This window comes from Bipolaris sorokiniana (genome assembly GCF_000338995.1).
Source record: "Bipolaris sorokiniana ND90Pr unplaced genomic scaffold COCSAscaffold_12, whole genome shotgun sequence".
NCBI classification, from domain to species: Eukaryota; Fungi; Ascomycota; class Dothideomycetes; order Pleosporales; family Pleosporaceae; genus Bipolaris; species Bipolaris sorokiniana.
The window spans coordinates 664,401-678,895 of NW_006911906.1; the positions used below are offsets into that span (position 1 = coordinate 664,401).

The following is a 14,495-nucleotide window of genomic DNA, read 5'->3' on the forward strand; positions in this document are numbered from 1 at the left end:
GGGCGTCGAGAGATTGCATAGACATGTGTCTAGCGGTAGAACTCGCCACGCTTAATGTTGACGCCATACTCGCCAACTGCCATGCCCAGATCCTCCATGGTGAGTACAGTGCGTCCCTGACTGCCGCCCTGGCCGCCTCCGCCATAGCCGGGCCGCTGAATACCGAGGTTATAGTCCTTAGCCTTAGCACCGCTGTCCTTCCCGCCTGGCACTCCGCCTGGCGCAGCTGCTCCAGGCGGCCCTCCAGCGCCACCCATAGGGTTGTTGCTTGTTGTGTTTGAGGAACGGATCCGCGAAAACTGGTAAGCGTCGGCTGCAATGTCCGCGATGAACTTCTGGGTCGCGAGCGCTAAGAGGCGCGCAAGATGCTGTGATGTCTGAGGTGGTGGTGGCAGACCGGCGCGGGTGAGGTAGTAGTTGGTCACTGCGTCAGGGATCTAGCAACCTCATCAGTGCACTGTTATATTACTTGAAGGCTGGGTGAGCATACGATGGGCGCGTACTCGTCCATCTTCCCCAGGAACTCGCGCAATGTTGCATCTTTCTTGGCAGGTATCCGCGCTTCAAAGCTAGTGACTGGGTCTGCCGCGCCGTTTATCGCGGAAGGCTCTGTATCGTTTGCGCCGTCGAGATTCATGGCGTCGGCCTCGAGTTGTGTCGCGTCTTGCTTGATCTCGTCATCGACGGTACGGTCCAGCTCATCATTCACCTCCATGTTGGTATCGAGGGGCTGAGAGTTGTTTTCGGACATGATGATAGAATAAGTCTTAGGTATTGCGACAAGGTGGATAGTATGACGTGTGGGGTTGAGTCGGGTTGCGGAGACGACACGGAGGTGAGAGAACGGCACGCCAAGCAATTAGGGAGCGGGAGGCGCGGCGCAGCCAACCAGAGCTGTCGCAGCCTGACCATTCCACGACGCGTCTTGGATCCGATTATTTACAAATTCAAAGTACAAGTCTCTGATATTTGGGTGTCGCTAATCGTGTTATTTCTTACTCTGTGCGAGGTTGATGCGATCGCTCCAACCACCAAGGCTGCAAAGGCGCTCTAGAACAAGGCTGGCGGCCGGTAAGATGAAGAAGGTCCAGCCTGATGCCACCTGAACGTTGTTACCCAAACATGGTGATTTATCGGTGACAGCCGCATGGAGTTCCTAATACAAGTAGTCGTCAGTCAGCTGCCTGGAGCTGTAGCAGGGCTACATTCTACCCACCCCAATAGCATTCTACTCTTACAACTGACGCTGCGCATTCCTACTCTGTCTTACACCAGGCAGTACATTCGTTAAACACAAACATCTTAGGTACATCCCGTTCTACAAACATCCAACCAGCAAAGCGGGACGTTTGCTGAAATATGCAGGCTATAAACGGCACAATCCCGTGCTCTTTGGCAACACTATCGCATACTCACCGGTGCCCCCAATGGCCCAACTCACAGACCTACCCAACGAAGTGTTGGAGCTCATATACCGCGCTCTTGGAAGTATTGACGACGTCCACCACTTGATTCGAACATGCAGGACAACATCCCGTGTCACGTGCCAGCGAAACGTCTATCTCGACATCATGCGTTCTATCATTCATCATTCCCCACAGCACAGACGTGACTACCAGTTAAACAAGATACTAGCCGTCCATGCGCATTTCGTTGCTTGTCTTTTGGGAAAAACAACAGGGTTGCGAGCCACCAAACATCCACTGTCAGCTTTGAATGACCACGAGGTGAGCATTATAGAGGCTCTTTATCTGAATCCTCGCCAAGCTAATTGGTCGGATATGGCGATATGTGATGTCCTGGCTCGCTATCAAGGTTTGCGCGTATTAGAGGACATTTGGTTGAGCAGGCAACTTGAAGAACAGGATTACCTTTCCACAAACGATGTCAGAGATCACCAGGAGTTCTCTGGTAAGTTTGCTACCCTTGTCGCTCGTGCCGATGAGTTCGCAGAGGGACAACTACAAAGACGGCACCCGAAAGACAAGCACACTCATTTCTACAAGAGCATGAACCCCGACCAAAGAGCTCGATTCTATGCTACTGTTATTCGCATCTGGCTTATGAACGAGGTTCGATGGATGCTGACGAACTTCGACTGCACCAAAAAGCTCTTGGATCCCTGCAAAAGGATGATTAAATACAACGTGCAGGATACGTCTCTGGTTGAAGGACTGGATGAATGCGCCGTTTTTGCCTTTATGTATCATCATCTACTCCCGAGAAACATCAAATTCTTGGCGGATAGGAACTCATCGAAGCTACCATTTACATTCGAGTCAGATTTCCGCAAGGATAATGCCCATTGTTGCAGGTAAGTACCAGCTACTCTCCTTTGGCATTTTTTACCTCCTGCATATTGCTTTCTGCAGCCACTTAGAAGCAGCGCGCGTTGAGGCGGTACTCTCGACATGGAAAATTCGAGTACCAAGCTCAAGCTGAGGAGTTTTTGATGAGTTTCTGGCTGACCTTGCATTCGAAGATTACTCCAGGCATGTCTGACGGCAGCGCAAGCCCACTTTCAACCGCCTGATTTGATTGATCTCGCTATTCGCTCGAGACTCAGCCGCCAGCCGCCTTACCCAGCTATGACGATGCCGGAGTCAAGTGAGGAATGGAGGCACCCGCAGTCCACGAACTCTCCGCCCTACATGAACCTCTGTGATAAATACATGACCCTGATGGTACTGCGAGTCTGCGTTCGTCACCTCCACAGGATTGGGTGGTCTTCGATTCACGATGATGTTAATCATATGGCTCGCGTACAGAATATGGTGCAGCTCTCCTACTACCCGCTTGGACAGAGGCTTTTAGATGTTCCTGACTGGGCGATGATATACCTTGTTCATCGAGTGATTTGTGGGTTTGAAAAGGACAAGTCGTGCCAGGAAGGCTTGAAGGACATGAATAGTATATTCCAGAAGGAATGGCAGAAGGTCCAGTGGGAGGTATGGTGGTGGGCGAACAGCGATGATAAGGCAAGAATGAAAATGGAGAGATGGCGGCAGGTGCAAGCTACCACTGCCCCAGTGACAATGGGTTGGCATTGACGTAGTTTAGCATAACACAAGGTTGATAAGTGAGATGTTGTACGCCAATTTTTGCATGGTAGCTGTGAGTAGTTAATGTTTGGTGGTGCATGATTCAAGACGCATAAACATATGTATAGATACATGGCTCGATGCTTTGAATAGTCGTATGGCTTAGTGCATTCGAGCTGGTCACGTGGCTTACAGTACATACTCGGGTACATAGTCATGCTCGGTACTATGCAAGTTCCGAGGCTAGTAGAGCGGGCCGGAGCAAGGCACCGCGGATAAAGAAAAACAACAAAGGGTCGTCGGAGGTGAGTATGGAAAAAACGCGGCGAATGCTGGCTGAGGCCGTTGTTGCTTTTCGGTCGCAGTTCCGGCCGGGAGTCTTCAGCCTATCTACCGGACGTAAGGTACTACATACGTATATTCGGTATGTATTTCAAGGCGCATTCGGCGAGGGGCTGAAAATAGATTCAGGGCAGATGCCCAATTGGAGAGCCTTGGTGCCGGAACTATAAGCATATAATGTGACTAAGACCGGCGGGTTTTATGGAGAGGGTTTGCAGAGCCTAGTCGCAAAGGCTAGGTATTGTGGAGCCAGTTGGTGTTCGCAGTGTTGGGTGAGGCGGTTATGCCGACAGGCACGTGCAGTTGCGAGGACTCTGTTTGGGGGCTACAGCCCTCCAAAAGGCAATGAGGTGAGATGAGCACTATTAGGCCATCAGAGCCGGTGCAGCGCGTGTCAGGGAATGAGACGATGGCACTCTAACAAGGAGGGTGGATGTGTATGATAGATAGTAAGTGGTGGTATGGTAGTTGGGGACTAGTGGCCGCAAAGCACCATGGATGGAAGCAGCATCTGATGGCATAAAAGAAATGGCAGCATGTACATATGTCCGCCATGTATCCCAGACAAGTAATAAGACGGCAGTGCTCTCGGCAATACTGCAAAGGCTTAGTACAGACATAAATGACCGCAATCCCGTTTTTCCGTACGGCGCCAGGATGTACGGATGGCGGGCGCTCGTGCTGCCGCTAATTATGGGTGCACACGAAGAGCCCGAGATGCAAAGCCAATTGGGCCCCGTCTGGCAGCAGGCAATGCTAGAATTACTTATCAGGCATGTACGTGCGCCAGGAGCACAGCAAGTCATACTGCATAACAGACGGCGCGAACAGGCAGCCAGCTGGAGAGGATGCGCGGCGCATACGTGCTGTGCAGGTGTTTTTCCATGTTCACGCCTTGGTCTGGCTCCAAGGTGGGCGAGGGAGGGAGGGGTCGAGATGCTCGTGAGACGTCATTGGCGTGCAGAGAGCGCGTCAAACTGCTGTGGCCGAAATTGCCAGGTAGCACGGCACTGCATCGCACGGCACTGCACCGTAATGAGGGTGCAGGCTGATGGCAGGACGGGCGGCCGCCAACCTGGAAGTCATCACCTGGCATGCGGATTAAAAGCCAAGGGTGAGCGAGGGTGAATGCGCCGACACGCAGGGAGCGTGGGCGTGAGCATGAGGGTGAGCGTGGGCTGGCTGTCGGCTTCTTTTTTAGAGCACCAACTTGACTAGAGAAAAATTCGCGCTTCAAAGTGACCCTCTTCCTCCCACCTGCGCTTGCTCCGCCCGCACACACGACAGTCAATTTTGTCTCCCGGCGCCCGGTCTGCCTTGACAACGTCGCATACGACCCTCAGACGCCGCCTCAGCCCGCTCCCTCGTCGCCCACCAGCCAGACTTGCCTGTGCTATCCGTCCCTCTCGTGTGGTGCCCGGCGTCCCTGCCTACTACCCACTACCCACTACCCACTACCTACTTCGTCTGCCTCTCCCCACCCTCATTCTCTACTTCTACTTCTACTTCTACCTCCACCGCCCACGCTCCCGAGACCACTGTCTCCCTCTCCATCTGCCCCTCATTCTTCACGTCCGCGCCCCGCCCCGGACTCGCTCATACAGTCTTCCCAGACTTTACCAGAGGTTAGTTTTGCGCATATCACTATCACGTCCGCCGCATGCTTGCTACCTTCCTCTTCCGCGACCGGACTCCGTTTGGCAACCCCGCCCTCTGTTTTTTTTCTTCTGCTGTTTTCCTCCGTCATGTGCTCTGGTCTCTGACCAGCTGCTATTCGTGTGCTGCTTGCACCCTCTCTCCCTCCCCAGCCACTCGCGGTTCAAGCAGTCATCCCTCCGACCTGCTGTGCGCTTGCACACCTTACCAACACACCCACGCCTGCCCGTCCGCCACACAACACAGCGCACTGCTGCCCAAGGCGCTGCTCACTAACACTTCGTATCCCGCAATCCGTCACTGTCACTATACGATTCGATCACAGAAAAAAAAATCCGCTAACGCCAGTTACCACAGCGCGCACAACAACCACCCAAGTCTTCAAGTTGTGCCCAGAAGCATTCACTTTCCCCGCTGCGTGTGTGATCGCCTCGGCTACGAGCCAACGCCCACGGCCCCATATAGTCTTCTGCCGCTGCAGGATTACTACTCGCCACCTTCGATCCATCGCCAACCCCAGTCTTGGTAGTAGCGAAAAAAGGTTGCGTGCGGGGAGGTCAAGACATACCTCTCCGGACATACCAGCACCCACACCTGCTGATCACCTCTCTGCAGCGCTCCCACCAGGGATTCTGAGCGCTCTCCTCGCCTTACCAGTTCGACTTTAGCCGAGACACAGACAGAAAATTCGCGATGGCATCAACATTTTCATACGCGCAAGCCGCAAAAGGCATTTCCACGCCAACCAGCACGAGCAAGCCAGCATCCGGCTCTGCTACTCCAGCCAAGGACGCAAGCAGCGTCTCTGGTCCAGACGCTAACGCCTCGCAAGCCAACTGGGCTGAAGACGTCGAGGCAGAGTCGCATTCCGAGCAGCCCCCGGTAGCCCGTGAGGTGACCACAGAGCAGCCTGCTTCTGTTGCACCAAAATCTTCACAGCCTGCGGATGCCTCAAATGTATCTTCACCAGACCTCGGCGCCTCGTCCTCGTCTACTGTGACTAAGGATGACGATGTTTCTTCGGTACCGAACACGGCGTCTGAGTCAACCACTTGGGATAACAAGTCTCAAGCCTCTACCTCGGTCGACAAGTCGGTCGAGCCAGTTGAAAAGACATCGGAGAAGGTCAAGAAGGGCAAGAATGCAGTTGCCAAGGCCCTTCATGAGGCACCCGTCCCGACCGTCAACCCATGGAAGATTCGAGCTGACGAGATGAAGTCAAAGGTTCAGAAAGCTGCTCCTTCACCTATTCTGAATGGTGTTTCCCAAGGGCCAAATGGAGTTGCTGCGAAGAAAGACTCAGCATCCCATGACAAGGCCGTCAACGGCGAGAGCAGAAATAAGAGCCGGAACGAAGGTGTTACAGGTCGAAAAGACTTCAAGGGTGACACTGAGACCCGAAACAGTGCCAAGGGCAGGTTCTCTGACAAGGACACAAAATCAACGTCGAGTGTGCTTCCCCCACCGCCGCACCGTGATCAGGAGTCATGGCCAACACCAGATACCGCTATCGACGAAGAGCGTAAGAAGGCTCAAGAGAAGGGCGATAAGCCAGAGAAAGAACGCAAGGACAGCGCTCCTACTAGCAAGCAGGAATGGGTGAAAATCCCATACACTCCCTCTGTTGTATTCAACACACCTTTGCCTAACGTTGCGAATGCGAGAAGAGGTGGCAGACCTGGAGGACGTGGTGCAGCGCAGACTGGTGGCAGACCTGCTGGCTTGAGCAATGGCGCCGAGCAGCTTGAGAAGGACGGCTCGGCACCGAATGGTGAACAAACCAAGGCTGCAGCACAAGACACTTCGGTCAAGACTAAGCGCACTGGCAATGCATCATCTCCGACTTTGAAGAACCAGCTCCCTACAGCCAACGGAGACGGTGCTTTGAAGGCGCATGCTAACGGAACCACGGAGTCTGATGTAAACGCCAAGAGCTCAACGCCATCCCAGGCACCGCACCAAAATGGCGCTTACCCCCGCCAGTACCCCAATAAGCCCCACAAGGGCAGGCGAGGTGATTTCCACGGTGCTGGAGAACGCAGAAAAGACGGTACGTCGTCGCCCACAAAGGATGGTGTCTGGACTCCTGCTGGAACGCAGGCAGATGCTTCTGGAGATGGTGAACGACGTGCGCCCGCTCAACAAGACGGCCCACACGGCCATTCGAAGCGTTTTAGTTCATTCTCCAGTGGACGCGAACGTGGCCGTGGAGGAGGCCGCGGTGCTCGTGGCGGCTATGCAAACGGCCACCACTTCACCAACGGACATTCTTCGACGAGCTTTCCCTTGGGTCCAAGATCACCTACGACTTTTGTGCCTGAGAGCAACAGCTTCTTCCCAGCCTCCCAGGGCAAGTATGGCCGCAACAGCCACCGGTCGCAGTCACTCTCTACTGACCCCTACCGCTTCCCGTCTTACCAGAATGGATATCCAGTCGCTCCCTTGCAGACATCCCATGACATGTATTCCTATGGCATGGTCCAGCCGATGAGTGCCGCTTCACCATTTAGCCCATATGGGTTTGATCAGTCCTATCTCTTCTCATTGCTCACTACCCAAGTGTAAGTCTTCCTTGATCATTTTGTTCAATTTTTACTAACAAGACACAAGAGAATATTACTTTTCTGTTGATAACCTGCTCAAAGACATGTATCTGCGTCGCCACATGGACTCTCAGGGATTTGTTTCGCTTGAGTTCATCGCTGGTTTCAACCGTATCAAGCACTTGTCACCCGATCTTGATCTGATCAAGCTCGTCTGCCAGCAGTCCAAATCCATCGAATACCGCACTGGTGAGGATGGCCAGGACCGCCTGCGCCGTAAGGACGGCTGGGCGCAGTGGGTGCTTGACATGGCGGAGCGTGACCCATCGGCGCAGAATGAGGGCCCTAAGGAGCTCAAGCAGCCCCAAATCACCCATCCCGCAGGCTTTGACCCCTCGAGCATTTCCCAGTGGCAAACAATGTCCCCTGGATTTCCCATGGCTCCTTATGTAGGCGACAGTGCATACCCTCAGATGAATGGATTTCATCCCGTCGCTCAAGACGCTGGACTAGCACCGGCGGAGACTGTGGTGAACGGTGTGCCTATGGAAGAGGCGAATGGTACCGCCATTTCGACCAGTCCCCCAGTCGAGAGCTCAACAAAGGCTGTGAGTGCAGAACCCGATTTATTTTTTGACCGGCAACTTGGCGGCTTGACTGTAATTGTTCGCAAGCAAGTTCAGAAACAACAAGCATCGCCTATTTTATTTCCACGAACATTTTCTAATGGATCCATCAATAGTAAAAATGGCGCGCCAGACGAACTGAATAAGTCGATCGCATGTCAACTCAAAGCCGATGATGCTAGCTCTCTCAACGGGTAAGTCGGCGCCTCAACCGTTCCCGCAGCACGAATGTTAGCGATTTCCGCATCCTCTATATTTACCCGATTCGCTCAAACGCTGTAAAGCATAGAGCTCGACATCCTGCCCTTGACGTTACCATTCGCTACAAAATTGTGCCTGAGGTTAAAGCTAATGTCCAGAGTAATAGTGTCGAACAGTGCTCACTACAATCGACTTCTCCTTCAATTCGGCTTTACTGGGTCAAGGACCAAGACGACCCAGTCCATTTTATTCCTTCTGGTTCCTCGCATGAGTCGTATTATCATCTTCGGTCAAAGGCTCTCCGCAAGCGCTCACGAGCCTCTTTTGGCACCACTCCTTATGATATGAACGTTCTTTACCAATTCTGGTCACATTTCCTGATTCGGAATTTCAACCAATCAATGTACGATGAATTCCGCTATCTGGCTTTTGAAGATGCTGCCTGTAGGTGTGCGGATGTCGGAATCTCGAATTTGATCAAGTTTTACGGAAAGTCTTTACTATCGCCTTACGAAACAATCCGGTGGCGAGTAGCTTCTGACTACGTCGAGCTGATCAAGTCCGAGGACCGATGTCGTGCTTTCGACCAATTACAATTGGCTGTCCGCAATGGTGGCATCAATCCGGAGAGTTGGAAGCGCATCAGAGACTTGCTTGATGCTGAGGCATTGGCTCGATTGACATCATGATTGTCTAATTGTATCTGATGACCTCGGCAGGGTCATGCAGGACGAGCAAGGGATGGTGTTTCTCTACGCTTGCTCCTCAAGCTGTGGTCTCGTTGCTTCCAACTGTCCTTGCGAATTCTCGGGTTCTTTTATACATTAACAAAAAGTTCATGTTCTGGCGTTTTCTTACGGTCGGCGGTCCGTCACATGTTTTCCGATAGACCCCTTTTGCACACAGTTTTTGGCTTCCCTTAATGTTCACACGATTATTTTCCAGCACGATACGAAATACCCTTCAACGGATCTGGTTCACCCTCTTCTCCTGGATCTACGGGCTTTGTACGGAGGCTCTATAGCATTGAAAGTTGGCGTACTGTGTGGTTGTTTTTCTTGCATTTTACCAGCCCCGCATACAAGCCCCAGAAGGCGTGTTTCTCCCCTCCGATATCGCGGCACCGATCTCTTTCATTTCCTTATGTGCGGATGTGGGCTCCCAAGATCCATTATCCCCTAGAGCAAATTTTGTAAAAGGTGGTTGGCGAAGCCCGGATGAGTAGGCTTCTGCTTTGTAAAAGTATGAAATGGAAGGTTTTAGCCCAGTTGTTGTCTCACGTGTGCAGAAAAATAAGTAGTCCAGGTTCCTCGGGCGCATCTAATGTTCCGCAGGTGAAGTATACGCATACAATGGCTGTTGCCTGTCGCTAGTTGTTCGGGCCCTTAAAATACCCGATCGTAAAGCTGCATCAGGTTCTCATGACTCAGTCAAGATCCCTGGACATGAAGCCGAAATGCATCACGGGTGGTGTTTCCTGGTACAGAAGAGAAGTTGTTGAATAATGGCTATCCCAGCGGTTGGTGCTATCTTCAAATGGCCTCTACACCTAAGAATATTAGGTTGTGTATAACTATATGTATTTGGGAAGAAGACAAGCTGGCGAGTGAGATGGCATGTGACCATCGTCATGGCGGCTCGGCGTTTCAGACAATCAGCCCCGATGGCGGTGGCGACATTTGCCCTGCGCCTCATTAACGTTGTCTTCCCCACACTTCAGGGACTCACCACCCTCTCCCCTCTTGGTAACACAAACACACGATGGCACCGGCCGTGGTGCATCTGCATAGACTGGTGGTCAAGAACGCGAAAGCGTTCAAGTAAGTTTCTTCTCATCTTACAAGGCAATCACATATTGACAGATACAAGGGCCGCCTGGAAACATGCAGCGAAACTCGTACAGAAACAGTTACCTGAATCCGCACGACCTGCGGATGCAGTTCTTCAACCTATACTCGCTCGAAACGCTCCAAAGCATCCTCTTCACCGTATTGCCTACCTCAAGCAGAGCAAGGGCCGATGGTACACTACCCATAGCCTTATTGGCGCCGCCGTTAGACGGTTCACTACTTCGGCTGCGCGCAATTCGGGAGTGAAGTATGACAAGGCTTCGTTCCCGAAATCCCGTATCGGGAGTATTGTCATGGCACAGGCTGGTCGTGCGCCCTTTGCGTCTACTCTTCGCCCTAACCTCACGGGCGGTGCCTTGGGACGAACCGCAGGTGGTTATGGATGGGGCTCCGGCAGGACCGGAGGCGCCCGATACTTCTCGCATGGTCCTGCTGCGCCTGCTCAGGTCATCAACAATGTCTCCCAAGCTGTGCGTGCCTTCCTTGTCGGCGGACAAAAGGCCCAGTTCGACGGCGTAAATCCCCACAACGGCGAGAAGCGCTTCAAGACTGTCTCGGCACTTCAAGATCAAGTCAATCGTACTTTGAACAAGGTCCCCAAGACTAGCCCTGGCTCTTACATCAGCTTCAACATCAACCCTACTGTCACTGCTCTTACTCCTCTCAAGGCTGTCAAGGGCTTTGCCACCTTCGCTCAGGAGAAGGAGACCCTTAACACTGAGGGTCTTTTGGACACACTTTCTGTCGACTTCTCACGCGCGGTCAAGGAACTGGCTGCAGTTTTGAAAGACTTGCAACGATTAGCTGCACTAGGGGATTTACCTATAACGTACGAAGACTCAGCATTGAAGGTTCATTTCCCTGGCTGTGATGCGCAAACGGTAGAGACGATATGCAATGACTTTGGAGTCACCCGGGGTGTAGTCCACGAAGACGAAAGCTTCAACACGTTTGTAGGGTCTGACATGGCGTTGCTCTTCCCATTCGCGCCGAGCCAGACTCCTTCCGAATGCTCCTTCTACCAGAAGCCTGTTGCCGACCGCCAGCACATACAACCCAACATCGACTGGGCTAATATGCTTTCACCCTCTGTGACAGATTCAGAAGGCTTTTCGACACCATCGGAACATAGCTACGACCAGGTGGATGACTTCATGACTGAGCCCAATCCGTGGCTATCAGTCTCATCGCCTTCCGGGTACGAGAGCTTGCACACGAGCGAAGCTGAGGAGATGGACTTGGAAGCAAGCATGGAGTTTCCGGAAAGATACACGCCTCTTTGCGAGGTGAGATAGATAGTATTAAAGGGAAAGCGATGAATGACTGATGACATATATATTTTTTTTTGGCCTAGACTGCTAACATGGACGTTGAACTCACACCTACTTTGCTTTCCTTTGTACCTGACGAAATCTAAATACCTGCAATCAATATAAACTTTTTTTTTTGAGAATTTAATGCTTGAAGCCATGTTTTCTTATTACTATCACAAACATCACAAGCACATATGTGCCCTCGACGACAAAAAGCCTCTAGTCAGAAACGAGGTCATAGGGCGGAAGCTTGCATTTCCCAGTCCTGGGTATGTAGCCTAACAGAAGAGTTGGGGGGGTTATTCCCGGATAATAACGTAACCGAAACGGCCGGTGCTTCTCCACTTTTTTACTGTATACAGGTAGGTTATGCAAACGATTCGAAGGAAGCTGTTGCTGCCCTTGGCTATGACTCGATTGCTTCCTTTTCTCGTACCGTCATGATTAAGCTTACTTCCTTCCTTCCTTCCTTCCTTCTTTTCTCTTTCTTCCAGTCCGAGTTTCTTGGAGACAATCGATTAGCGCTCACTCGAATAATCGCCGAGTAGGTATCTCTCGAAGGAGGGCCGAACCGCGGCGAATCTTTGTTTGCAAGGATCGATCACTTATTTCCGGAGCCGAGGAGGTGTGGGAATAAACGGGTCAAGGACGACTGCAGGGTAACGAAGAAAAGAGAGAGAAAAGAAAGAGTAGAGGATTTGAAAGGGGAGAAATGGCGGAAAAGAGACGGGATGATGATGCTGGGGAGTTGGGGGTCGAAATCCATATTAACAACGGTGGTACCACCGCAACACCAAACGGGACGCTAGAAAAGGCAGAAGAAGAAGAAGAAGATAATGATGAAGAAGCCACCACAGTACTGTGCGAACAAAAGACAAAAGAAGATGAACCCCCCAACGGCGGCTACGGCTGGATCTGCGTCGCAGCCATCGCCACTCTCAACGGCCACACCTGGGGCCTCAACTCCTCCTACGGCGTCTTCCTGGCACACTACCTCCCCCATAACATCTTCCCCAGCGCAACTCCCCTGCAATACGCTTTCGTCGGCGGCCTCTCCATTTCGCAAGCTCTCATCGTTTCTCCAGTTGCTACACTGACTACACGGTGCTTTGGTACGCGGACTACTCTGTTCATCGGTGTGGCGTTGGAAACGGTGTCGTTCATTGGTGCGAGCTTTGCGTCGCGGATCTGGCATCTGTTTCTCACGCAAGGCATTTGCTTTGGGTGGGGTATCGGATTCCTGTTCGTGGGGTCCGTGGGGATTACGCCGCAGTGGTTTAGCACACGCAGGTCGCTTGCGAATGGGTGTTCGGCGGCGGGATCGGGCCTGGGCGGGTTGGTGTACTCGCTTGCTGCCCAGGCGATGATTCGGAGTATAGGATTACCTTGGGCGTTCCGCACGCTGGGGCTGGTCGCGTTCGTTGTGAATACCGTTTGCGCTTTGTTGATTCGGGATCGGAATCAGCAGGTTGGGAGTCGGCAGATTGGGTTTGACTATCGGCTTTTCCGGAAAGTGCAGTTTGTGGGGTTGTTGGCGTTTGGGTTTTTGTCGATGCTGGGGTATGTGGTGTTGCTGTTTTCGCTGCCGAATTATGCGCGGACGGTGGGGTTGAGTGCGCAGCAAGGGAGTGTTATTGGGGCTACGTTCAACTTGGGGCAGCCGATTGGGAGACCGCCTATTGGGTACTTTTCGGATTCCATCGGGAGGTTGAATATGGCGAGTAGCATGACGTTCCTGAGTGGGCTATTTTGTCTGGTCATATGGATGTTTGCTAAGAGCTTTGGCGTGCTCGTCTTTTACAGTCTGGTGGGTGGAATGGTAGCGGGGACGTATTGGGCTGTGGCTGGCCCGATCACGACGGAAGTTATGGGATTGAAGGATCTGCCGAGTGCGTTGAGTATAACTTGGTTGGTACTGGTCTTGCCTACTACTTGTAAGTCTGCCCCTTTCTTCCCAAGGGAAACTTGACTAATGATGATGGGTAGTCTCCGAAGCCATTGGCCTGGAAATCGTCAAGTTCAATGGTGGCTCGTATACCGGTGCCATCATGTTTACTGGGTGGATGTATATTGGTGCGGCCGTCTTCTTGTGGTTTGTGCGAGCATGGAAGATTGGCGAGGACGAAGAGCTGGCGGCTGGGGCTGAGAAGAATGATGATGGTTCTGGAGCTGGCGCCGGGACCGCGAAGGAAAAAAGTCCTTTTATGACGAGGATGTTCGTGATTAGGAAGGCCTGATTAATCTGGGGTGTAGAACATAGAAGGCATGCATAGCTGCCCCGGCGTGGAATGGCTTGTTTTTTTTGTTCATGCGGACTTGGACGTTCGCATTGTACATGTGGTGAGCTGGGAGGGAACAGGAGCCCGCACTTGATACATGGGAATCTGCAAAAAAGTGCTTTTGTGTCTGAGCATGTTCTAGAGGATGTTGAGAGTTTGGGTGCCAAGGCCCCCAGCGCCCAAACAATACTTTGGTTGCAAAAAAAAGCAAGTGGTACTACTTTGGAGCGCAAGGCTTTGGTAGCACCGTCAGCGGCCCAGGTATCCTTGCATAGCAGCACTAGCTCCCGTCGCCGTCTTAGCACTAGCCGGGTCCCCTATTTGAGTGCCCATAATGGATGCTAGTCGTGATTGAAAGAGGAGCTTGAGATAGTCGCTAGAACTAATGGTCAGACGGTGTATCTGGTGGTGCCGATGGCGAAAAAAAAAGTGAAGCGGCTGGAGAGGTCGAGGTTGAGGTTGGAGCCCATTGCCCACTGCCCAGTCGTTCGCTCCCAATGCCCGCTGACGTACAGTAGTCATGTCATTCGGGCACGTGATTGGCCGCAATAGTGCAAAGTCCCAAAGTCCCCTGCTGCTGGGACACGTCTAATTGTCCTAGTGGCCACGGGATGACCTCAAGACGCGTCGTGACTTTTTTGTTG

At 52.3% G+C, this 14,495-nt stretch overlaps 5 protein-coding genes across 5 annotated transcripts; 4 read left to right on the top strand and 1 right to left on the bottom strand.

Moving 5' to 3' along the window:
• Positions 1 to 29: 29 nt before the first annotated feature.
• Positions 30 to 751, bottom strand: COCSADRAFT_28857 (uncharacterized protein; the record flags this gene model as incomplete). The annotated part of the gene is made up of 2 exons (XM_007704349.1): positions 30 to 437; positions 491 to 751. The coding sequence occupies 2 exons, from the start codon at positions 749 to 751 to the stop codon at positions 30 to 32; spliced, it is 669 nt and encodes a 222-aa protein (XP_007702539.1).
• Positions 752 to 1,196: 445 nt separating this feature from the next.
• On the top strand, positions 1,197 to 3,096 carry COCSADRAFT_123271 (uncharacterized protein). The gene is made up of 3 exons (XM_007704658.1): positions 1,197 to 1,306; positions 1,366 to 2,314; positions 2,483 to 3,096. The coding sequence occupies exons 2-3, from the start codon at positions 1,428 to 1,430 to the stop codon at positions 3,048 to 3,050; spliced, it is 1,455 nt and encodes a 484-aa protein (XP_007702848.1). The 5' UTR covers positions 1,197 to 1,306; positions 1,366 to 1,427; the 3' UTR covers positions 3,051 to 3,096.
• Positions 3,097 to 5,616: 2,520 nt separating this feature from the next.
• On the top strand, positions 5,617 to 8,609 carry COCSADRAFT_232381 (uncharacterized protein). Its single transcript, XM_007704659.1, has 4 exons — positions 5,617 to 7,600; positions 7,650 to 8,190; positions 8,325 to 8,438; positions 8,576 to 8,609. The coding sequence occupies exons 1-3, from the start codon at positions 5,733 to 5,735 to the stop codon at positions 8,325 to 8,327; spliced, it is 2,412 nt and encodes an 803-aa protein (XP_007702849.1). The 5' UTR covers positions 5,617 to 5,732; the 3' UTR covers positions 8,328 to 8,438; positions 8,576 to 8,609.
• Positions 8,610 to 10,089: 1,480 nt separating this feature from the next.
• COCSADRAFT_39242 (uncharacterized protein) lies at positions 10,090 to 11,734 on the top strand. The gene is made up of 2 exons (XM_007704413.1): positions 10,090 to 10,229; positions 10,279 to 11,734. Exons 1-2 carry the CDS (start codon positions 10,171 to 10,173, stop codon positions 11,552 to 11,554), a joined length of 1,335 nt encoding a protein of 444 aa, XP_007702603.1. The 5' UTR covers positions 10,090 to 10,170; the 3' UTR covers positions 11,555 to 11,734.
• A 233-nt stretch (positions 11,735 to 11,967) lies between these two features.
• Positions 11,968 to 13,953, top strand: COCSADRAFT_39243 (uncharacterized protein). Its single transcript, XM_007704414.1, has one exon. It carries the CDS (start codon positions 12,285 to 12,287, stop codon positions 13,539 to 13,541), a length of 1,257 nt encoding a protein of 418 aa, XP_007702604.1. The 5' UTR covers positions 11,968 to 12,284; the 3' UTR covers positions 13,542 to 13,953.
• The last annotated feature ends 542 nt before the right edge of the window (positions 13,954 to 14,495 follow it).